Source organism: Hylobates moloch, unplaced genomic scaffold, assembly GCF_009828535.3.
Source record: "Hylobates moloch isolate HMO894 unplaced genomic scaffold, HMol_V3 SCAFFOLD_12, whole genome shotgun sequence".
NCBI classification, from domain to species: Eukaryota; Metazoa; Chordata; class Mammalia; order Primates; family Hylobatidae; genus Hylobates; species Hylobates moloch.
Window position 1 is genome coordinate 82,751,565 of NW_026652287.1, and position 26,221 is coordinate 82,777,785.

General features: G+C 39.6%; 1 protein-coding gene across 1 annotated transcript in view; it reads left to right on the forward strand.

The window, feature by feature from the left end:
• TMTC2 (transmembrane O-mannosyltransferase targeting cadherins 2) overlaps window positions 1–26,221 on the forward strand; it is a 459,784-nt gene that overhangs the window by 156,041 nt on the left and 277,522 nt on the right. The window contains 1 exon segment of the mRNA XM_058425778.1: window positions 15,828–16,458. Within this exon segment, the coding sequence (XP_058281761.1) occupies window positions 15,828–16,458 (631 nt within the window).

Below are 26,221 nucleotides of genomic sequence, written 5' to 3' on the forward strand. Positions count from 1 at the left end.
CAATGACTTTCTTCACAGAATTGGAAAAAACTACTTTAAAGTTCATATGGAACCAAAAAAGAGCCCGCATCACCAAGTCAATCCTAAGCCAAAAGAACAAAGCTGGAGGCATCACGCTGCCTGACTTCAAACTATACTACAAGGCTACAGTAACCAAAACAGCATGGTACTGGTACCACAACAGAGACATAGATCAATGGAACAGAACAGAGCCCTCAGAAATAATGCCGCATAGCTACAACTATCTGATCTTTGACAAACCTGACAAAAACAAGCAATGGGGAAAGGATTCCCTATTTAATAAATGGTGCTGGGAAAACTGGCTAGCCATATGTAGAAAGCTGAAACTGGATCCCTTCCTTACACCTTATACAAAAATTAATTCAAGATGGATTAAAGACTTACATGTTAGACCTAAAACCATAAAAACCCTAGAAGAAAACCCAGGCAATACCATTCAGGACATAGGCGTGGGCAAGGACTTCATGTCTAAAACACCAAAAGCAATGGCAACAAAAGCCAAAATTGACAAATGGGATCTCATGAAACTAAAGAGCTTCTGCACAGCAAAAGAAACTACCATCAGAGTGAACAGGCAACCTACAGAATGGGAGAAAATTTTTGCACCCTACTCATCTGACAAAGGGCTAATATCCAGAATCTACAATGAACTCAAACAAATTTACAAGAAAAAAACAGACAACCCCATCAAAAAGTGGGCAAAGGACATGAACAGACACTTCTCAAAAGAAGACATTTATGCAGCCAGAAAACACATGAAAAAATGCTCATCATCACTGGCCATCAGAGAAATGCAAATCAAAACCACAATGAGATACCATCTCACACCAGTTAGAATGGCCATCATTAAAAAGTCAGGAAACAACAGGTGCTGGAGAGGATGTGGAGAAATAGGAACACTTTTACACTGTTGGTTGGACTGTAAACTAGTTCAACCATTGTGGAAGTCAATGTGGCGATTCCTCAGAGATCTAGAACTAGAAATACCATTTGACCCAGCCATCCCATTACTGGGTATATACCCAAAGGACCATAAATCATGCTGCTATAAAGACACATGCACACGTGTGTTTATTGTGGCACTATTCACAATAGCAAAGACTTGGAACCAACCCAAATGTCCAACAATGATAGACTGCATTAAGAAAATGTGGCACATATACACCATGGAATACTATGCAGCCATAAAAAATGATGAGTTCATGTCCTTTGTAGGGACATGGATGAAACTGGAAAACATCATTCTCAGTAAACTATCGCAAGGACAAAAAACCAAACACTGCATGTTCTCACTCATAGGTGGGAATTGAACAATGAGAACTCATGGACACAGGAAGGGGAACATCACACTCCGGGGACTGTTGTGGGGTGGGGGGAGGGGGGAGGGACAGCATTAGGAGATATACCTAATGCTAAATGACGAGTTAATGGGTGCAGCAAATCAACATGGCACATGGATACATATGTAACAAACCTGCACATTGTGCACATGTACCCTAAAACCTAAAGTATAATAATAAAATAAAATAAAATAAATAATAATAATAATAAATGTTATAGGAAAAATAAGTTTGCAAAAAAAAAAAAAAGAAATATGGCATGTATGTGAAATGTAGTTTTCCTGAAACTGAAAGATAAACAGTAGATAGCATATGTAATAATATGGTACTGTCTGTATGGTATAGTAGGGCTTATTATTTTTCTAGGGCTGCCATAACAAACCACCACAGACTGGGTAGGATAAACAATGGAATCTTATGTTCTCACAGTTCTAGACTTTAGAAGTCAAGATCACACTGCCAGCAGGTTTGGTTTCTCCTGTGGCCTTACTCCTTGGCTTGCAGATGGCCACATTCTTGCTGTGTCCTAGCATGGTCTTTCTTTTCTTGTGTCCAACTCTGTTGTCTCTGTGTGAGTCCAAATTTTTTTTCTTGGACACCAGTCCTATTGGATTAGGAGCCACCCGAAATGCCTCATTTTAACTTAACCACCTCTTTAAAGATCCTGTCTACAAATACAGTCACATTCTGAGGTACTAGGGATTAGGACTTCAACATATGAATTTGGGGGTGGCAAGGCGGGACATGACACAGTGTGTGTGGCACGTAACAGGGAGAGCAGTAGACAAAGAGCAGTGACAAAGAGTTAAATTCTTGTGTGTGCAGCTCTGATCTTTACTGACCCTAATAGTCTCGAGCAGGACTCTTATTTTCTTTCTGTTTTTTTGAGTCTCGCAGTGGCACGATCTCGGCTCACTGCAATCTCTGCCTCCCGGGTTCAAGTGATTCTCCTGCCTCAGCTTCCCGAGTAGCTAGGATTACAGGTGCCCGCCACCACGCCCAGCTAATTTTTCTATTTTTAGTAGAGACGGGGTGTCACCATGTTGGCCAGGCTGATCTCGAACTCCTGACTTCAAGTGATCCGCCTGCCCTGACCTCCCAAAGTGCTGGGATTACAGGCATGAGCCACCGTGCCTGGCAGGACTCTTACTTTTAATGTCCACATCGATATCCACTTACAGTCATGATGAGGCTTGAAGAAGATCATGAACCTGAGTACATTTTGTAAAATGTAAAAGGGTGATACAAATACAAGGTAGTATTATAACAGGAATACCTGTGAGGGATAGATTGGCAACATGTAGAATATTTTAAGTACAAAAGGGTAAGGATTATTGCAAACATTTGGGTAAAATAAGTTTCTTGGCTATTCTGTATGGCTGCAGGAGTTCTGGGTAAAGAAAGGTGATTTGGGCCGGGCCTGGTGGCTCACGCCTGTAATCCCAGCACTTTGGGAGTCCGAGGCGGGTGGATCACTTGAGGTCTGGAGTTCAAGACCAGTCTGGCCAACATGGTGAAACCCCGTCTCTACTAAAAATACAAAAATTAGACGGGTCTGGTGGCAGGCGCCTGTAGTGCCAGCTACTTGGTAGGCTGATGTACCAGAATCGCTTAAACCCAGGAGGCGGAGGATGCAGTGAGCCATGATCACACCACTGCACTCCATCCAGCCTGAGCGACAGAGTGAGACTCGGTCTCGGGGGAAAAAAAAAGTTGACGTGGTTAAGACTCAATTCAGAGAAGACAGGAGTATTAGGTGAGCAGATAAGCTAAACATCTGGATAATGCATCATGAATGTCTTTCCACTCCCAAGACTTCTTTTCATAGAGCCTGTTAGTTTCTCCTTTTAAAACTTTTTCCCCTTTTACTTTCCTGGTCTGGTAGTTTTCAGGCTGAGGAGTCAGTGGATTCACAAACAGGTTCATAGCCAGAGGGTACTTTCCCTATTTACCCTAGGTGAAGATTATGACCCCTCAGGATGTGAATTTTTTTAAAGTAATATTTGAATAGTTGGAGGAAAATTGCCATGTGCTTTATCTGTTCTGAAATGTGTACAGCACATGCGTAAAGGCAAGTATTTTAACTGGGTGTATTCTTAGCTTGCCATGCCTGCATTCTTAGAGAGTACATTTGGATAATCAAATCCCTAGGCACAAAGATGATACCTTTTGTTCTGCAAAAGCACATAGACCAAGACCATGCACAAAATAGGTGTTATTGGGATCTGATGGTTATAGTTATGTTCTCTCTTTTAGAATCTAGTGTTCCAGCTGCGCACGGTGGCTCACGCCTGTAATCCCAGCACTTTGGGTGGCCAAGGCAGGCAGATCACGAAGTCAGGAGATCGAGACCATCCTGGCTAACACAGAGAAACCCCGTCTCTACTAAAAAATACAAAAAATTAGATGCGCTTGGTGGCGGGCGCCTGTAGTCCCAGCTACATGGGAGGCTGAGGCAGGAGAATGGCTTGAACCCAGGAGGCGGAGCTTACAGTGAGCAGAGATCGCGTCACTGCACTCCAGCCTGGGCAACAGAGTGAGACTCCGTCTCAAAAAAAAAAAAAAAAAAAAGAATCTAGTGTTCCATAGAGCTCATTCATTTTTGAAAGCATCGAACTTCATAAAAAAAAGTATAATCTCATATTCATTCCATCCCTCAAAGTCAAACAGTAATCATGTTTTTAATATAGAAAAACTGTAAGGGGCTGGGTGCGGTGGCTCACACCTGTAATCCCAGCACTTTGGGAGGCCGAGGTGGGCGGATCACTTGAGGTCAGGAGTTCAAGACCAACCTGGCCAACATGGTGAAACCCCATTTCTACTAAAAATAGAAAAAGTTAGCTGGGAGTTGTGGCAGGCACCTGTAATCCTAGCTACTTGGGAGGCTGAGACAGGAGAATCGCTTGAACCTGGGAGGCAGAGGTTGCAGTGAGCCAAGATCGTGCCACTGCTCTCCAGCCTGGGTGACAGAGCATGACTGTCTCTAAAAAAAAAAAAAAAATATATATATATATATATATATATAGAACTAGTCACACATTGCAACATACTACAAATCCTCAAGACCTTATTGTAGGGGAAACATAGTATTAGATGTAAAAATTTTAAAAATGAACTTTTTAATGTAGCTATGAGTTGATGAAAACCTACAAAATTGAAATTCATAAATTATGTAAACAGATGCGCTAAAGTGGTTCATGTATAGTACCTGATTTAACTTTTAGGTGTGAGAAAGCTTCACAATATCCCTTCTAGTTGTTTCTAATTTCAAATCTGGAAAATTAGAAAAAAGTTATTTTCATTTAGCTTTTAAATTGAGACTCTGATACAGTGTAGTACAGTGAGAAGGAGGTGAGGTGTACTGAATTATTTTATGTTAGGATGTTCTGATATAGATATAGTGACCAAGTGATTATGTGCAAAATATTTATACTGTTTTTCATCATGCAAATTGCAAGTCTGTGAAAAGTAGCTCAAGTTGTTTCACTCATTATTTTAATCAGTGAAATTAAGTGCTTAGAGTGTGGTATTTCTGATATTTTCATGTTATATTAGTTTTTGCTTTAATTTTGCAAAATGCTTTTCATGTAATAACATTTAAAAACATCTCTCGGTAACTAAAGTTTTAATTATACGTGATAAACATTCTTTTAAATGGTTTATTAGTTTTCAGGGTCACAGTGTTTTTTGTGTTTTTTTTTTTTTTTTTTGATATTTCCTGTAGAAATTGTGAAAATGACAGCATTGCTTTATCTGGGGAACTAAAGATATTTTTTAAAATATTTAGCCAACATTCTACTTCCTCATTTTCTCCTACTAAGAGGAAAGAGTGCCGGTGCTGTGGCTCACGCCTGTAATCCCAGCACTTTGGGAGGCCGAGGCAGGCGGATCACTTGAGGTCAGGAGTTCGAGACCAGCCTGGCCAACATGGTGAAACCCCATCTCTACTAAAAATACAAAAATTAGCCAGCATTGTGGCGCACACCTATAGTCCCAGGTACTTGGGAGGCTGAGGCAGGAGAATCGCTTGAACCTAGGAGGCGGAGGTTGCAGTGAGCTGAGATCATGTGACTGCACTCCAGCCTGGGCAACAGAACGAGACTCTGTCTTTAAAAAAATAAATAAATAAAAAATTAAAAAAAAAATAAGAAAGTTTGTCTAGCTAAACTTCTTGACTTGAGATGAGAAGGAGCTTCCTCATCCATGGAAGCTCTATGAAAGCAAATCTCCAACAGCTTGGGGGCTGAGTTTAGCTGCAGCTGAGGCCATTTTTAATCACAAGTTGACTTTTCTTTTTTCTTAGGGGCCTAGGGTTAGGGAGGGTTGCTATGCAGATATAGCTCATAAAATACCTTTATTGCTTATCGGAAAAACTCCTAAAGGGATGGAAGCGGGATCCTCTAAGAATATTCCTTTAGTTGGAAGCCTTAGCATTCGTAGAATTTTCTCAAAACCAGCAGTTATTCGGGGTCCCTGACCATTGGGTGCCTGACAACAGGCTCTTTAATAACTTCCTGTATTCTCTTTTCATTCAACATATGTGTGGTAACAATTTATTAAGTGCCAGCATTTATTAATGCTTACAAAGTCGTCATTTTTGTCCATGAAAGTTTTACAATCTAGTAGGAAGAGATCAAGATAAAAACAAGCAAATCTGGAAAAGTGTTACCAGTGTAATGATAAACGCTTGTCCAAAGCATAGTGCCTTCCTTTACCCTAGGCACCTAGAAACCTAACACTGCCCCTAACAGCCCAGCACCCCGCACTGTAATTTATTTGCCCTACCTTAATTTCCTACAGGAATCTGAAATACAGTGCTTATCCCCAAAGTAAGATGAGCTTTAGATGCATAGTATTTCTCTCATTCTCTTACCCTATTAGCCAAGTATTTCCATATTAACTGGAGCTTTCTAAATATAATGGCTTATCCCTAAAGAGGTACTCTAACGAAGGGATTATAGGTTAAGTGGCAAATGAGTGCCAAAGACATGTGGCTAAGCCAGTTAACCTGATGGTTTTTCACAGTTAATTATCATTGAGTGAATAGAGGTTAGTGGCCTGAGTGAACCACTTTTAGATGAAAGTGATAATTCTCTACATACTTAAAACAATCTAGAATTTTCCAAAACGGTAAATGCAGTTTATCAGTACCAATCATCTCTAATTAGAATTTAATTTATTAACCCAGCAATCCCATTACTGGGTATATACCCAAAGGATTATAAATCATGTTACTATAAAGACACATGCACACGTATGTTTATTGCGGCACTATTCACAACAGCAACCCAAATGTCCATCAGTGATAAACTGGATTAAGAAAATGTGGCACATATACACAATGGAATACTATGCAGCCATAAAAAAGGATGAGTTCACATCCTTTGCAGGGACATGGATGAAGCTGGAAACCATCATTCTCAGCAAACTATCGCAAGGACAGAAAACCAAATACCGCATGTTCTTACTCATAGGTGGGAATTGAACAATGAGATCACTTGGACACAGGAAGGGGAACATCACACTCTGGGGACTGTCAGGGGGTGTGGGACTGGGGGGAGGGATAGCATTAGGAGAAATACCTAATGTAAATGACAAGTTGATGGGTGCAGCAAACCAACATGGCACATGTATACCTATGTATCAAGCCTGCACGTTGTGTACATGTACACTAGAACTTAAAGTATAATAATAATTTAAGAAAAGAATTTAGTTTATTACATACATATTGAGTACTATGTATATTAGGCTCCAAAAGATAAATAAGATGCCTTTTCAACTTCTAAGGAGTTAGCAATATATTGGGGAGATGAAGTTTCAAGACAATAAATGAATCAAACCTGAAGATCATTGAGAGATTCATGTCCAGCCAAATTCCTGTCCATCCCATGAAGAAGAATCATACATGACAGCGTACTGCCAGTTTTTCCTGCTGCTCCATCCCTCAAGCTTCATTCCATCCATACTTACTGTATTTTCAGATCTCAGACTTGCCACACTCTGTCCTGTCCCAGAGTCTTTGAAAATATTGACTGTTGGCCTGGAAGCATCGCCACAGTTTCCTTTCTCCTTCATTGAACTTTTTACATGTATGCAGATATGCTTTCCTCCTGGAAACTTTTGACCCTCTAAGACATTGGGCATCTGTTTTGTGTTCTCCCATACCAGTCATTATTTGTATTAGATAGTATTTATCATACTATAGGGAAACTCCTTGTACAATTATTTGCCTTGTCTACTTGGCTGAATATTTAATGTCAGGGGCTCTATTTTGCTCACCATTCCATTTGCAGTATTCTTCACGGTGCCTTGCTTATAAATGAATGAATGAATAAAGGAATGAGTGAGTGATTTTCTTTGGACAGACGTTCCATTTTATTGGGCAGTGATTTTCAATAGAGACAGAAGAGGGAATGTTAAGATCACCTGTGTGCCATTTTCAAAGCATACATTTCTTCCCACTCCTGAAATATCTCACATATATCATCCCATTTAAGATCCCTGATATTTGTAGCAAGCAGTCAGTGTTGTTAATGGGAGTGTGTCAATATTCAAAGTCAAAAGCCAGCATATTCTGCCACCATAACTAGGAAAGGCTTTGAGAGGACAGTGGCTTTGCAAATGAGTATTGGTGGTTGAAGCATATTTGGAAAGATGTAGTGGTAGAAGGAGAGTAATCCAGGTAGAGGGGGAAAATAAATGGCTTGAGTGGCAGCATAGAGGAAGGGAAGTTTGGCTGAAATTAGCATGCATATGGAGAAGTGATGGGAGATTGGCCTTGAGGTCCTCAAGAGGAAGGCTGTGAATGCTGAGCTGTGAAGGCTGTTTATTATGGTAAGAAATAGGGCATAATGAGGGACCTTTGTGGAGAGGAGTGCTGGTGTTAGAGTTACATTTCAGGAAGTTTTTCTGTCCATAGCATGCATAATCGATCGAAGTGGAAATGAAGGCAGGCAGGGATAGCTATTTAGTTCAGTTTAACAATATTTGTTGCATGCCTAAGGTGTGTTGGACACTGGGAGAAAAGACATAATTCCTTTCCAGAGGTGACCTATAGCCTAATGAAAGAAAGAGAAAAAATGATCAGGCAATTTTAATAAGCATGCTAAGCAGTGCAGTCAAAAAATAAAGCAGACCCAAATGAGGGTAAGAGAAAAGGTAAGTTAGAGGCAGATTCAAGGGAAACTTCTGAGTTGAATTTTCTCTGAGGTCCTGAACAGCTTTAAAATATCCTTAACCAATTTAAAAATAGATATAGGAGCAAAACCATAAGAAGCTGTCATGTACAACCTTAATTTCACTGATGGAAGAATGATGATATTCAATGATGAGACTGTATGAAAAAGAGATGGTTTGTGGGGAAAATTAGTTTGGATTCAGACTTACTAAGCTTAAGGTACTGAAACTACCAATGTTACATGGGAATTACACAGTGCCATACTATTTAATACGCTTTTGGTTGCAGATGTCAGAATAGCAACTCAAGCTACTTTATGACTAAGAGGCATTTATTGGCTTATTTGACAGTATAGTACTGGCTTCAGGTATGAGTGGATCCCACTACACTAGGAAATGCCTTTATCTCCTTGATTTTCGTTCTTTTATCTTGGCTTCACCCTCAGGCTGACCCTGTCTTCAGGAAATTCTCAAGAAGCTCTAGGATTTTAAAAATCTCATTCTTAAAAGAAGATGCCTTTTCCTAGTAGATAGTTGGTACCATATTGACTCCTGCTGCCCTTGCTTGAACCTAAGTCAATTGTGTGGCCAGTGATGGAGGTGGGGAGATACAGTACATTAACCTTTCATCTGGGGGTAAGGGCAGTGTCATCCCACCCAGGTGGACTGAGAATAGATGTGGGCTATTCTTAAAAAGAAAACCAAGACACTGTTACTAAAATGAGGGGGTCTGCAAAAACATATAGTGTCCATTGCACAATGCTATATAAATTCCAAGCATTTTAAGTTAACATTGCCTTGTTTGATTTTTAACATGACATTTTGTGAAAAGCGTCCTTAACATTATCTGCAAACCATAGGTATGGAAATGGAGCTTTAGAGAGGCTAACTCGCAAAGGCAGCACACCTAGTGTTAATAGAGGACCCTGGATTCCATTAATCTTTCTTCCATTCGAATGTGGATATCAAATGGACAGTTGGAAGTGTAGGCTCATGAGCAACACCCAGGCTAGAGTGGGTGGAGTCATATAATGGAGAAGTCATCCCTTGAGTTGCAGTTGTTGGATATGATCACCAAAGAGGTGGAAATTGTAGAGAAAAAGAAGGTCAGGGGATGGGACCAGGAGAGAAACAGCCACATTTGGGAGGATTAGAACAAGGTCCTCAAAAAGATAGGAAGAGAATGAGAAAAGTAATGAGAAGAGTAATGTGCTAAAGACTACCGTTATCACTTCATAAATGCTTATTGTCTTTTTCAAAGTACCAGGAAACTTAAAGGAATTTTTTGTGAAATATTCATGACCATGATCCACTGATTTTTGAATGCTATAAACATGATGAAAACAACACTGTGGGCCAGGCACAGTGGCTCACGCTTGTAATCCCAGCACTTAGGGAGGCTGAGGTGGGCGGATCATGAGATCAAGAGATGGAGACCATCCTGGCCAACATGGTTAAATCCCATCTCTACTAAAAATACAAAAATTAGCTGGGCGTGGTGGCGTGCTCCTGTAGTCCCAGGTACTCAGGAGGTTGAGGCAGGAGAATCGCTTGAACCCGGGAGGCAGAGGTTGCAGTGAGCTGAAATTGCGCCACTGCACTCCAGCCTGAGTGACAGAGCGAGACTCCATCTCAGAAAAAAAAGAAAACAACATTGTGTTTGCGTTGATGGCTAGCGTCAGTTGTTTGGTGTTGATGATAATAATAATAGCTAACATGTGACCAGGTGCTGTGACTCACACCTGTAATCCCAGCACTTTGGGAGGCCAAGGTGGGCAGATCACCTGAGGTCAGGAGTTCCAGACCAGTCTGGCCAACATGGTGAAACCCCATCTCTACTAAAAATACAAAAATTAGCCAGGTGTGGTGGTAGGCACCTGTAATCCCAGCTACTTGGGAGGCTGAGGCAGGAGAATCACTTGAACCCAGGAGGTGAAGGTTGCAGTGAACTGGGATCATGCCACTGCACTCCAGCCTGGGTGACAGAGTGAGACTCTGTCTCCAAGAAAAAAAAAAAAATAGCTAACACGTGTTACCTGTGTTACATACTCACATTATATTGCATGTAATCATTTACTCTTCACAATGATCCTATAAGGCAAGTATAGTGCTCTCTAGTTTACAGTTGAGGAAACTAAGGTACAGAGAGGTAAAATAACTGTGTCAGCTGTCTCAGAACTTTAGTGTATCCAGTTGACTACACAATGGATTTTCTTAACTGCTGCATTGCCCTGGGCAACACTGAAGCAGGGCGGGTTAACAAAGGCCAGTCTTTTTTCTTATCTTTCTTGCAAAGAACATTTCAACCTACTGTTAATTTTTTAATTTAAGTTTGGCCTTTGCTTTCTTTCAAGTAGAACAATTGAAAGCATGTCAGAACAGCGCCATTTGATGTTGGAAGAATCTAAGTGTCATTCCTGCTCTGAAGGACTAATGGTCATCATTTACATGGGTGCTTATGACTGAAAAGGTCACGAGACAGAAAAAAAAAACAGCTGTGAGAGAAAGACACACAAGGACAGTTTGGGTGGCAGTGTCACATCATTCATCAGTTTTATAATAGCGTTGGCCTTTGTCAACATTTTCTAAAGGAAAAATCATAAGGCAACAAAAACAAAGAGCCACAAATGAACAAAACTGGACACAGGTTAAGACTTCCTTGAAGACTTCAGAGACTACCTTTTTGCTTCAAAAAGACAGTTTCTTAGTCCTGTGTTCTCTAGGGAATTCTGCCAACAGTTTTTTTTTTTTTTTTTTTTTTCCCATATCTGCTGCTCTGAGTTCCTCCACCTTTCCTAGAGTGGAAAATATCCTGATTCCTTAGTGCCTTTGTGAATTTTCAACACCATTTCACGGAAGCAAACTCAGAAATTATATCAGCATGAAATTTTGTTTTGAGTCAAGGTGTTTCATTAGCTGTGAAATAGCAGAAGAAGTTTTACTCTTTCTATTTTGGACTCATAGAAGAAAATGCAGATGGATCAAAATCTATTATGCTTAGGTTTGAATGACTCCCTTTTTCTTATTTTGCTGGAGGATTACTCAGATTCTATTAAGGCCATTTTGGTCTGTATCTTTCTTAATAGGATGTTGAGGTGGCGTAATGCATCCCTTATCACTGGCTTGCATGTGTGACATGACTTGTATATTAAAGCCCAGTACGTTTTAGTCTCCCATATTTTTTATCATAATATTCACTGATTAAATAAAATCCTACTTAAGCAGGATAACACACATCGGAGAATTTTATCATACTAATGTCTCCCTTAGTATAGTATGTTTTTCACATGGATGAGATATTCTTCTGCTCCTTCATTTTTGTTTTATTAACTATGTTTGTCTTTTTTTTTTTCCCCATGTAAATTTAGGGCTGTGTTTCAAAGTTTTTTTTCTGTTTTTTTTGAGACGGAGTCTTGCTCTGTTGCCAAGGCTGGAGTGCAGTGGCACGATCTCAGCTCACTGCAACCTCCACCTCTCGGGTTCAAGCAATTCTCCTGCCTCAGGCTCTCGAATAGCTGGGATTATAGGTGCCTGCCACCATGCCTGGCTAATTTTTGTATTTTTAGTAGAGATGGGGTTTCACCATGTTGGTCAGGCTGGTCTCAAACTCCTGACCACAGGTGATCCACTTGCCTGGGACTTCCAAAGTGCTGGGATTACAGGCATGAGCCACCATGCCTGGCCTGGCCTCAAAGTTTTTTTTCTCACAGTAAAATTATGAGATGTGTTAATTTTGTTCTTTGTGTTGAAACCCTCTTTGGTGGAGGGTCTTTGGATATAGTATATCTCGTGGCTGCTGTAGGCTGCTAGATTTATTGCTATAAAGATAAATTCCAGCAGCTTTGAACAGATTTTTTAATGGGTGTATTTTTTGTCAAAAAGCCTTTACAGAGTTGGTTATGGCGTTGAACTAATAGCATGTAGAAATCCAGGTTTGGAAAAGATGATTCTTCATTCTTTGGGATCTGCCACAGAAAGGATGGAGTATTATTCTAAACAAAGTGTGCATCACAGTTTTTCTCATTGCCTTGACAAAGCCTTATCCCAGAATGCTTTGCCTTTGAGCTCTCCACTGCCCTGGCCTTGATGGTATGAGGGTTTCTGGATTGATATTAGAGAGATTTACATCAATATCTAGGTTAATGTCTAGGTGAAGCCTGGGTTTCATTCTGTATTGCTTGAAATAAGCTCTTTCTGACAACACTTCTTTGGCAGTTTGGCAGTTTTTTTTTTTTCATATTTCTTTTAAATTTTAATTATAACCCATCAAGTCTTAAGCAATTACTTCTGGGTAGACTCTTGATGAATGTCATAGCAGGGTGTTTTAATTTAATAGATCCAGAATAACATCTGGTTCTAATATTTTAAAAGCCAATTTATATGGAAATTTATTTAATACACAGTCAATACATGGAGACTTGCAAAAATCAAAATCAAAATCAAAATGGAAAATCTATCTACTGTTCTGTAATAGGTCTTCTGTTAATAAAGGATTTTGCTCATGACTGGGTTCAACTGTTACTAGTTAACACTCAAAATATCAGTTTAGAAAAGGTAGCAACTTATACTGAAGAAATAGGAGGTAGTTAGCCCAGGGTCACTATGGTCTTTTGTAACAGGGACTAAGTTTCCCTCAATCTTACTGCTCTGCTCTCTGCATAATTTCTATTCCTAAGGACACCTTGTGGGCCAAGATGGCTGCTGGAACTCCAACCATTACATATGTGCTCCATTCAGCAGGAAGGAGGAGGGTAGGGGTGGAGGGGAAGAAGGCTAAGCTTTTCCTTTTAAGGACACTTTCTGGAGGTAGTAGACAAAAATTCGTCATATGATCATATTTAGTATGAAGGGAAGATAGGGAAATAAATTTGTTTCTAAATGACCACATGCCCAACTAAAAATTAAAGTTCATTTGTATGGAAAAGAGGGAGAATAGATATTGGGAGACAGTGAACCATCCCGGCCACATGGAGTAATTGAAGATTTTCACAGATCTTTTGCCTTTTTATTAAACATTTAGAAAAGTCAACTAGTTCTTATTAGTAGATAATATATGTATTATTATATGGATTAGCATGGTATTTGGCACATTGTATATAATCATCAACTTCTGATCGGCCTATTTTAATTCTAACCCCAAAATGCACCTAATTTCCTAGGTTATGGGTCAGGAAGACTTTAATAAGGGAGCTTTCATAGATTGTATCCTAGTCTTTATATAATAATAACAGCAGCAGCTAACAGGGCAGAGAGATCATTTGCACTAGGGTGTCCAGAACACTCATGTATATGTAAAGCACTGTTCTCTGCTTCTCTATATAGAAGACAAATGAACAATTATACATGTTTATTAAATGATTTCAAGGTAAAACTATTATCACGGAAACTGAAGCTCAGAGAAGTTAATTGGGAAGCAATCTAGAGAAGCAGTTGAAAACTATCATGCCTAGTCATTTGAACTCAACTAGAATGCTAACTCAGTTATTTCCACTGGTGAGATCACCTTAGATGGGTTTCTTAAACTGTTGAATCTCCGTGATAGTTTGTTTTTGCAGTCAGGCAGCGAATGAAGGAGTTAGGACTCAGGAACGTTTTCCTTGAATCCGGGGTTTTTCCAACCTGCTTTTCGGTAATACTCGTGGAAATTTCTCTGATCACACCTGCCTCACAAGAGAAGGCAGAACTGGTGGAGGGTCTAGAGTTGAACATCATTAAGACAGTCTCCCACCACATAGTCTTTATCCACACAGATGCCCACAGCTCCTTAAAAAGCCCTGATATCAGACTAGGCAAGAGTTTTCTAGCTCTGGAGGTTCTCATTCCTGTGCCCTTAGTAACTCATGTGTCTCTTATATGTTCTGTAAACACAGAGATAGGTTCACTAGGGATACAAAAAGACTCCAAATGCCACTCTGTTCTCTGGGAGGATAGTGGCACAGAGCCAGGATGTTCCAAACTGAATAATTTAATGCCACCTTCAATGTTTGTACCTTATCCACATATGTCAGTACTTTTGAGTCTTCAATCCTTTTCTTTATATTCACTTTTTAATTTTCAACAGCTTTATTCTGAGCCAGATAGCTAGGAAATGCAGCTTTGATATGGTAATGAAATTTACTTCCAAATAACCTTAACACAAATATCACCATTACAGTTTTTACAAAGTGCAGACACCTTTTTACATGGCCCCAGTAGTAGAGGGATCATATTCTGGGAAACCCAGAACAGTGGAAAGGGAATTAGCCATGAAGCCCTGTGTTACTGTTCTCAAGTTGTGTGACTCTGGGCCAGTTATTAATTAATCTTTCTGAACCACAAACTTTCTCACTTGAGAGATGTAGAGAATAATGTCTACCTCATCAGTGTTGCTCTAAAGATTAAATGAGAAGATGTAGCCAAGGAGACCAGCATGGTGTTTGGCAGTATATCAATTGTTTAGCAGTTAGTAGGTCCTTCCTTCTTGAAGTCTGTTTGAAAATATCAGGCATGCAAATGGAAACCATCCTCAAAAGCAAGAAACAGTGAAGCACCATGAAGATTTCTATAGAGGATAGTAAGTCCCATGAAAGCTAAGAAGTGGGAAAGGCTGAAGTTTATTAGAATGCAGTAGGAGGGGAAACACTGGATAGGTGGAGAGCCATTCTTCCTAGTCTTTCCAGTTATCTGGGCCCTTATACTCAACACGTGGTCCAAGGACCATCAACATCAGCATCACCTGAGAGCTTATTGGAACGTGGAATCTCTCTCTGGCTTCTCCCCAGGCCTACTGAATCAGAATCTGCCGTTTAACAGGGTCGTCAGCTGATTTGTATGTATGAGAAGCACTGGGCACTGATATTCCCTGTAAAATTTATTAATTTATTTCTAGTAGGAGGCTAGTCCTTGCATCACCTGGGCCTTGCTTCTTAATGGAGATTCTCAGGCCCAGCCTCGATCTGGAATATTCATTTTTAGCCAGTATGTCACATGATTTTCAGGGCAGTTGTTCGGCAGACTGCTACATTAAGGCTTAAACCAGTTGAAGAACTTTATTCTTCAAAGATATTTGCATTTCAACAAGGAAGGAAGCTCTTAAGGAAGAGAAAAACCAACCCTCACTGTGGTTTTAGTAAGCATTAAGGGGAGGACGTGAATTCATGTCCTGGAATTATATGTGCCTGGAATCCCACCACAAAGCCACATAGTAACAAAGCTTCTGAGAAAGGCAGTATCTTATCAATGTCATATTTTTTCTTTTTTTCTTTCTTTTTGTATTTTACATTTGATTTTTTTTAACATTTTGTTTTTTAGCCGTGCTATCAAGACTAATCAGGACCTTCTCCCAGAAACTCCATGGACGCACATTTTCTACAATGATTTTTGGGGGACTCTTCTAACCCACAGTGGCAGCCACAAGTCCTACCGGCCACTCTGCACTCTTTCTTTTCGCCTGAACCATGCCATTGGAGGGTTGAATCCCTGGAGCTACCATCTTGTCAATGTCCTGTTGCATGCAGCAGTCACTGGTCTCTTCACAAGCTTCTCCAAGATCCTCCTTGGTGATGGATACTGGACATTCATGGCTGGCTTGATGTTTGCTGCTCACCCCATTCACACGGAGGCAGTGGCAGGAATCGTGGGACGAGCCGATGTCGGGGCCAGTCTCTTCTTTCTCCTCTCCTTGCTCTGCTACATTAAACACTGTTCTACAAGAGGCTACTCAGCCAGAACCTGGGGCTGGTTCCTGGGGACAGGACTGTGCGCAGGATGCAGCATGTTGTGGAAGGAACAAGGAGTGACTGTTCTCGCAGTTTCAGCAGTTTACGATGTCTTTGTCTTTCACAGGCTGAAAATAAAACAGATATTACCTACCATTTACAAAGTAAGTGATTGTTGGCTCTTGAGCATTGGATTACTGAGTAATCTACTTGCTTACTCCTTTGCCACCATTTAAAAAGCAAATTTGTTCCTCTGCAAGCAGAATTTAAAATAAGTTCCTTTTTGATCTTCGGTAGTGTCCTTTTGACCTTTGTACTAAGCAGGGTTTTAGTCACTGATTGTTTTACTTCTCTGGTTTCTTTCATGATTTCAAGGTGGTAGAAGAATAATTTTGCCTTGTAAAGAATATGCACCTTTATTATTTATTGAGTTCTTATTTCTATATTTCTGCACAAATTGTCTATAACCTGATAAATTGTTTATAATGTGTATTTGTAAAAAATAACACGGCTGATAATAGAGCTAGATGCTAGACTTTACAGGGGAAATCCTCTGCCATTTGTTAATATTACTTTTCCTGAGTTGACTTTGGAAAACAATCCTTCCCTTTAGTGCACTGGGAAGTCAAATTCTTAAACAATGAATCATACTCACCTTTTCCTCATGGTAGTGCATAAGAATAGAAGAGTCAAAACAGTAAACGGTTATTATTGAGTTTCTCCCTGTGGCCAATTAAGGCCGTTGCCTTAGGGCATATTTGTTCTCCCGTATTACCTTAGTGGTATCCAGTACAAAGTTGTTTGAAGGCCACAGAAGCATTTTAGGATCCCCATACACTTGAAGAGACTGAGCAGTTTTCTAATAGAGCATTAAGGAGAGGCATTGAGGGGACGGGGCATCTTGAGAAACTGTCTGCCTTCCCATCTCCCCATCCTCCTTCCCTCAGAATAAACTCACTGTTGCTTAGACTTTGGCGTGAAGACTGAACTGGGCCAGGGTTTGCAAACTTTGGTCATGTTTTAGGCAGGCTCCCGCCTATCTTTTGGATACAAGTGAGGAATTAAGGTTGTGGATACTTTGCTTTGAGGAAACTATCAAGTTTTCCTAGTTTTGACCACTTTTTCACCATTGATTTCTAATTTTATTTAAAATTGAATTGAGAAGAAATTTAAAAACAAATTGAGGCGAATGGATTTCGAAACATTTATTTTTTTTAAATGCCCCCTTTTTTTTTTCCACTTAAGAGGCAGAGTGATCTCTGCTGTGCTTTTTCTCTGCTGGAAACCTAACCTTTTCACTTAGAGTATTAAGGGCTTAATGAAGTTCTTTTGTGATTTCAATTAAATGCTGAAACTTTAAAAGAAACTGGTTAGAATTTGATGCTTGAAAACTACATATGGTTTGAAAGTCAAGCTCTTAATTTCAAATCAATTTTCTTTCAAAGAGATTTAGAGAGAGTAATTGTTTTCATCTAACACAATGTCATTGACAATAGCAAACTTTGTTTTATTAGAAATACAACTAGGAGAAGTGTAATTCATGCTCTTTGTCCTTAGGGAGGTTCTGGTGTATTTGAGGATGCAGGCCCAGTGCTGGCTGTTTCAGGACCTTGCATTAGTTGCCTCTGAAATATGGTGATTTCTTTTTCTTTTTGACATGGAGTCTCACAGTGTCGCCAGGCTGGAGTGCAGTGGCGCGATCTCAGCTCACTGCAACCTCCGCCTCCCAGGTTCAAGCGATTCTCCTGCCTCAGCCTCCCAAGTAGCTGGGACTACAGGCGCGTGCCACCATGCCCAGCTAATTTTTGTATTTTCAGTAGAGATGGGGTTTCACCATATTGGCCAGGATGGTCTTGATCTCTTGACCTCGTGATCTGCCCACCCTGGCCTCCCAAAGTGCTGGGATTACAGGTGTGAGCCACCGCACCCGGTTGTGATTTCTTTTACAGAATTTCCATCTTACCATCTCATAAGTTAGGGAATTATTTGGCTATGATGATTCAGGATTTGCTTGTAGGACCTTATGGAGTTCTCTGAGAAATTTACAGTCCTCTAAGCATATTTTCAAGGGCAGAGTTGCCCACTGCAGTACTCCTTCCTAGAAATATGTTCTATACAGTATTTGGGACACACTTATAATAGAAAATTAATCTTCGTTTCTCTGAAATTGAAATTTATCTGGGCATCCTGTATTTTATTTGTCAACCTCATTCATGTAACAGCTGCTTCAAAAATAAGAAATGCCACTAGCAAGGAACTCTTGAGACTAAAGAGTGTGAGGTTCCCCATGTTAAGAGAAAGGACTTAATACTGTTGAAGGTTCAGTGCCCTGAGAAGTTTTCAGATGGCTCTTTGCCCAAACTCTCTTGGCGACCACCGCTTGCAGGGCTAGGCAATGGCAGCAGCAAGGGTAGTGGTCGGGGCAGCAAGACTTTGTCTGATACTTTGCTATTCTATCGTAGCTCTTTCTGTCATTCTTAGGTTTGGGGCCGATGAGCTTAATAAGAACATTGGGGATAACACATTTTATAGATTTTTGTTGTTGTTGTTGTTGTTTTGAGACCGAATCTTGCTCTGTCGCCTAGACTGGAGTGCAGTGGCGTGATCTCAGCTCACTGCAACCTCTGCCTCCCGGGTTCCAGCGACTCTTCTGCCCCAGCCTCCTGAGTATCTGAGATTACAGGCATGCGCCACCAGGCCTGGCTAATTTTTGTATTTTTAGTAGAGACCGGGTTTCACCATGTTGGCCAGGATAGTCTTGATCTCCTGACCTCATGATCCGCCCGCCTCAGCCTTCCAAAGTGCTGGGATTACAGGTGTGAGCTACCACGTCCAGCCCATTTTATAGATTTTTAAGGACCTGTAAGATCATCTTTGCCACTCTCTTCATTTCCACCTGGGGTGTGGAGAGCCAGAGATGTGTAGGTAACACAGAAAATGATGGAATCACTAGGACTGAAGCACACATCTCTGACTATCTAGTGATATCTTTACTACACTCTGATAGTTTGAGGAACAAATATAGGTAAAGTTAATTGACTGCCCAGTAGAAAGGAAACTAATATGGAATAGAATCTTAACTCACTTGGGCTGATTCCATGATCTGTTTCTTCATCTGGAAATGAAGGCAGCTGTAGTTCTCTCCTAGAGTTGTGAGGATTATTTGAAATTGTGGGGGTGTTCAGTGTGAGCTGAAGTGTCCAATATTTGGATGATACCTAATACATATTAGTTGAAGTGAAAGAAGAAATGTCGATGGAAATTTTGATTCTTTATCTTTTGGCCTCTGCCTTCTTAAGATAAACTGCTAGTAGTCTTTACACATACAGTTGTTTGACAGCATGTGAAATAAGGACTGCTTAGTAATCGACCAAAGCTGAAGTAAGCAGATTTAAGCACAAACTTTCATCTAAAATCTCACGCTTGTGAGGCTTGTAAACACTGACATAGAATCCATATGAAAATTATAGAAAATTCCATATTCTGTCTATAAAATATATAGATTTCTATGCCTGGGGTGAGTTAGAGGAGATTCTTTCTGAAGGAAGTAGTCTGAAAGGCTTTAGAAGATCCATTCAACCTTAAAAAATAATCATCTTAAATATCTTACCAATTAACTCTGCATGCTAGTTATCATGGTTTGCCAGATGAGATAAACTTCCTTGCCCTGTTAAAACATAACTTATATACAAATGGAAAACTGCGGTATACAAATGTTTAACCCTGTTACTCAAATTAGAGAACAAGCTAAGTAATGAAAACCTAAAAATGGTGGCCCACTTAAAGCTGGAAATTATTAGGGCCAGAGGGGCAAGGCTCTTGGCTGAATTTGGCCAGTTTTGATCCCAGTTTACCTTTGTCTTAGGCGTTGCTTAAATTTGATTCTACATCCGGATGTAGTGATCAGACCAAAACTAACAACCCCATACTTCCAAACCATTTATGGAATTTGTCTTGAGAATGATTTCTGAGAATGGGAGTTTATATTCTGTTAAAGAATTTTGGTTCATCACCAAAAATGTTAGAAGACTCATGCAAATGATGTGCATGTCATCAGACTTTTGCAATTTTGCAAAGGAAATATGAAAGTTGTATTTTTTTTTTGATAAAATATATGGGAAATAGTAAGTTGTTGGCATGTAGTAGATATTTTATTTAGTATTTAATAAACAGTGCTTATATCTGCCAAGCAGTATTCTTAGTGTGCTAAAAATGTTAACACATTTAGCTTATGTAACAAATGCTCATTGAGATAAGTAATATGACTTACAAAATGATATGGTTGAATGCTGACAAACTATAATTTTGTCAGTAGTTAATTTTGTCAGAAAACATTAAGTATAAAATCTTCAGAAGTATGAATAAAAATCAGTGTTTTAGAATAGTCTTAGTTCTTAGCTTCAGGATTTAGTTTAATATATTTCTTACATTATCCTTGTCCTTCACCATACATCTGGCTTATAGGAGGAACTTAGGAAATTATTGAATTCACACAGTATTTACCTTTTAAAAATATGTGACTGAAATGTTAAAGTGAAGTCCTGTACTCTCCCCTTTATACGATGAGAATTTCATTCCTGAGTTAGTGGGGTCTGGAAGGTAGGGTTGGAAGACATGTATGTCAGAAAAATAAATTTTCTTGACCTCTCACTAAATGATTGTTTTGGCATTACTTAGATTACTTTCACTCAGTTTTATGTGGTCAAAAAATAAGGGGGGGAAAGCCCTTGAAATACACTTAGCCTTGCAAATAAATACTAGACTTTTATCTGCCCACAAAATTTTTTACAAGCCTCTCATGACCCCAGGAGGTACATGGGTAATAAAATCAGTAAAAGCAACATTTTTCTTACCCAACATCAGTCATTGCTTGCCTAGTGGCCATTTTCTGTGCTTATTTAACATCTGTTAACTGTTTTAATGTGGAAACATCTCTTTCCCCTTTATTAGCCTCATAATCGCTTATTCAGTTACAGGTGGAAAATTTTAAAAACCTGAAAGTCAATGTAGCAATACTAATACTAGCCCAAGATAGTTTAGAAAAGTGAAGCCCTTTTAGTTTGATGTCTTTAAAATTTCTCTAAAGATGATTACCTTGGTTTTGTTAAAGTTTATGTAGTTGGTTCCAAGATGTGCATTATCTAGGTAATCTCCTTTTCTTAAAATTAAATTTTGTGACTCTGTTTCAATAAATAATATTGTTATATGGGAAAATTGGAGACACTGAGATTTTCCAGTCATCTCTTTCTAGAAATAATTTTCTTGTTTTAATGCTAAGCAGAATGTGAATGATGGAGGTTGCACATGGGCAATGAAGTTTACTTTTGTCTTATGTGTTGCTTAACTTGATTCTACATCCAGATAATAGTGTTCAGATTAAAACTAACAATCCTATATTTCCAAATCATTTATAGTAGGGTTTATCTTGAGAATAATTTCTAAGGGTGGGAGTTTATATTCTGTGAAAGATTTTTGGTTCATCACTGTCTGAACACTAAAGGTATTAAATGTAGTGTTTCTGTACTTCTATTTTGTGTGGCTCTCTCTATAGAGAAGAGCATACAAGTAGAGATGCATAGCCTGCAGGTGTTTGCATATTGAATCCACGTGTGCTTTTTCAATTAGTTGCTGGGGATGGCTTTGATGGAATCTGTTATCATTTATGGCATTGTCCCTTTCGTTTTTAGACTAGGTTGTGGTTTTGCCTAAGTTGTGACCCCGCCATATCAATTGCATTGAATGAAATATGGTATATTTACTGTTTGTGATTTTCCATAGTCAACACCTGTGCCACTCTCCTCCAAGTAGTATTCCCACTTTTATGACCCCCTTTCCTTTCATTTGCCTTACGCTTGACTTTGTGAGAATCCAGATATAGCAAGATGCTCTGATTCTGATCACGATATTTCTTAGCTTTATTGAAACTGTAGGGCTGTTTGTTAGGCACTTATGAATGAATTTGGATTTCCTCCCAGTAAACTTGTGGCATTTAATATTCATGACCTGTAGTACTATAAAACTTTGAACAGCTGCCAACTCTGCTAACCAGATAATACCACAAATAAAGTCAAGGTTCAAAAATGTTTTACGATTCAAAAAGCAAAGATTAATAAGATATTGTATTCCTGCAGGCTGGCTCCCTTGTTCAGCTGATTTAAGGTGATTCTGTATTCCAGTTGCAGTTTAAGTTCAAGTTAAGTAATTTAAATTTGGGAATCTGACTACCATTGCAAGCATCTATAATGCTTGCATTACACACTGTTAATACTTGGAACAACAATCTATTCACAAATTATCATTAAAAAGATTCATCTTTGTGCCAAGCACTATATTAGGCGATGTGGGGATTCAAAGAGGAATCGAAAGGAACATGCCAGTATGCCAGGACTTTATACAGTAGTATGAAGTCGAGAATAGTGCATGTAAATATAGAACTGAAATTCAAGCTGGGAAGTGGCGAGGGTTATAAGGGAGCCATTGAGAGTGGTGGGGGAGTTGAGAGGAAGGGGAGGTTACTTTTGGTTGAGGGGATCAGGAAATGCCTTCTGGAGCAGAGACGTTTGAGTAGAACCTTGCAGGGTAAAGATACAGGCATTTATAACTGGAGAGGTGAGGAAGAGTAAAGGGTACAGCATGGGCATTACAGAGAAGAAAACTCACAGAAAATTACTGGGTACCATGGAGCGGTTGTTTTGGCAGATACACAGAGGACATGGTTGATAGAGGAAAATGAGTCAGGAAAGGTAGATTGAGACCACCTGGTATGTATAGTGATATAGGGGCCTTCTGTGGTATATTGTGGCTCCCAAAATGTTGGGAAACAATGCATGGTTTCAAAATGTGCTCCTACGTGTGCTTCCATGGCTTGTCCCTGGAAGGAGCCTAGGGATATGAAGGTCAGCAACATGTGGCCACTCGGGGGTGGGGGGAGAGGGAGGAACTGTCCCATCTGTCTCCTAAACCTGAGGGAGGGTTCCTTTGGTGATGAGAATGAAAATCCTCCTGAAAGCTAGAGTTGAAGTTTTATATCTCATTCATATCAGTGTATGTCACATTCTTTTTTTTTTTTTTTTTTTTTTTGAGATGAAGTCTTGTTCTGTCACCAGGCTGGAGTGCAGTGGCGCAATCTCGGCTCACTGCAACCTCCGCCTCCCGGGTTCCAGTGATTCTCCTACCTCAGCCTCCCGAGTAGCTGGGACTACAGGCACACACCACCACGCCCAGCTAATTTTTTGTATTTTTAGTAGAGATGGGGTTTCACCATGTTGGCCAGGATGGTCTTGATCTCTTGACCTTGTGATCCACCTGCCTTGGCCTCCCAAAGTGCTGGGATTACAGGCGGGAGCCACTGTGCCTGGCCTACATTTTTTATCATTAAATAAAAAACATTTATTTTCAGAAGACTAGTATTATTGTACTTTTTAACTGAATAATATTTGGCATATTATTCTACAGTCCTCATAAGAGAAATGGAGGTCTTTGAAAGCTTTCTCAGCTGGGTACAGTGGCTCACACCTGTAATCCCAGCACTTTGGGAGGCCGAGGCAGGTGGATCATAAGGTCAGGAAATCAAGACCATCCTGGCTAACATGGTGAAACCCCGTCTCTACTAAAAATACAAAAAAATTAGCTGGGCGTGGTGGCGTGCGCCTGTAGTCCCAGCTACTGGGGAGGCTGAGGCAGGAGGATGGTGTGAACCCAGGAGGCTGAGCCTGCAGTGAGCTGAGATTGTGCCACTGCAGTCCAACCTGGGTGACAGAATGAGACTCTGTTTCAAAAAAAAAAAAAGACCCATCAGTGTGCTGTATTCAGGAGACCCATCTCACGTGCAGAGACACACATAGGCTCGAAATAAAGGGATGGAGGAAGATCTACCAAGCACAAGGAAAACAAAAAAAGGCAGAGGTTGCAATCCTAGTCTCTGATAAAATAGACTTTAAACCAACAAAGATCAAAAGAGACAAAGAAGGCCATTACATAATGGTAAAGGGATCAATTCAACAAGAAGAGCTAACTATCCTAAATACATATGCACCCAATACAGGAGCACCCAGATTCATAAAGCAAGTCCTTAGAGACCTACAAAGAGACTTAGACTCCCACACAATAATAATGTGAGACTTTAACACCCCACTGTTGACATTAGACAGATCAATGAGACAGAAAGTTAACAAGGATATCCAGGAATTGAACTCAGCTCTGCACCAAGCAGACCTAATAGACATCTGCAGAATTCTCCACCCCAAATCAACAGAATATACATTCTTCTCAGCACCACACCACACCTATTCCAAAATTGACCACATAATTGGAAGTAAAGCACTCCTCAGCAAATGTAAAAGAACAGAAATTATAACAAACTGTCTCTCAGACCACAGTGCAATCAAACTAGAACTCAGGATTAAGAAACTCACTCAAAATCACTCAACTACATGGAAACTGAACAACCTGCTCCTGAATGACTACTGGGTACACAATGAAATGAAGGCAGAAATAAAGATGTTCTTTGAAACCAATGAGAACAAAGACACGGCATACCAGAATCTCTGGGACACATTTAAAGCAGTGTGTAGAGGGAAATTTATAGCACTAAATGCCCACAAGAGAAAGCAGGAAAGATCTAAAATTGACACCCTAACATCACCATTAAAAGAACTAGAGAAGCAAGAGCAAACACATTAAAAAGCTAGCAGAAGGCAAGAAATAACTAAGATCAGAGCAGAACTGAATGAGATAGAGACACAAAAAACCCTTCAAAAAATCAATGAATCCAGGAGCTGGTTTTTTGAAAAGATAAAAAAAAAAGCTTTCTCCTGTGTCCCTTCTCCCAACCTTGATGAACAATGTTCAGATATTACTGTGAATGGCTACAAGTACAAAATACCTCTTTGTTTTGGACTGTTCCATACAGGAAGATAGAAAAAAAAACATTTTTAAAGGGTCCTTTTTACAGTACAGAATGAAATACCCTATCAGCACTGAATTTCAACCAGTTAACTCAATACTCCGTCAGTGAAAATGACACGCAAATTGGATCTTGTGATGAATAAATAATGAATCTCATTGAAATCTTGTATGCTCTTCTCATAACACTGTGTCTGGGATGCACATTACATCACTCAGCTCAATTTTCGATACCTGCTGCCTGGGGGAATCAAATTGACTGAGGGGGATCTGATGGATATCAGGTTACTCATACTCAAGCCGGAATTTTCAATTCACAGAAAATGATGTGGTTTGCACAAATTTGAAATCCATTGTCATTACCTAGAAGTTCAGTTCCTGTCTTAAATGCTTAGAATGGTGGAAATGATAACTTAGTGTTGATTTATCAAATGAAATTTTATAGAAAGCCAGATTCCATGAGTACATTAGAGATTCCGTAAAAGGCATGAATGGGGTGGGGTAGATAAAACTGACTTATGTCAAATGCATTGATGGTTCAAATACATTTGAAAGGTGATACTATGGTAAGTTTGCATAGGATTATAAGTTTTATTTTATTTTAAACAATCAGATTTTGTACTTAATGGTCATAGTATTTCTTTCTTCAAAAAGGATAATAAGAAATCAAAAGGGAAGAATAGCATCTCCGAAGTCAGTGATGATTTGGTGGTAGGAAGGTCAGTGTGCCCTTGTTCTCTGGGTTTGTCTTTACAATGCTGTAGTACCCAGATGGCTCCTGTATGCTCTGTTGGTCTGATTATAACTCTTGCATCAAGAGAAATAGCATGAATTCAGAATTTAATACATGTTTCTTCAGTAATTATGGTCTTGATTAGTGAAGTCAGTTTCTGTTCCAAAGGACAATTTCTTTCTTTCTCTATGTGTTGATTCATTTAATTTCAGGAATGAAATAAAATGCAGAGATCGTAGTATTTCTCTTTGTTGTGATGGGGGATCTGTGTTGCCTGTGTTTTGGTATGTGGTTGTCAATTTTGCTTTTGATTACTGTAAATTAAAGAAAACAGTATGGATAACATGGGG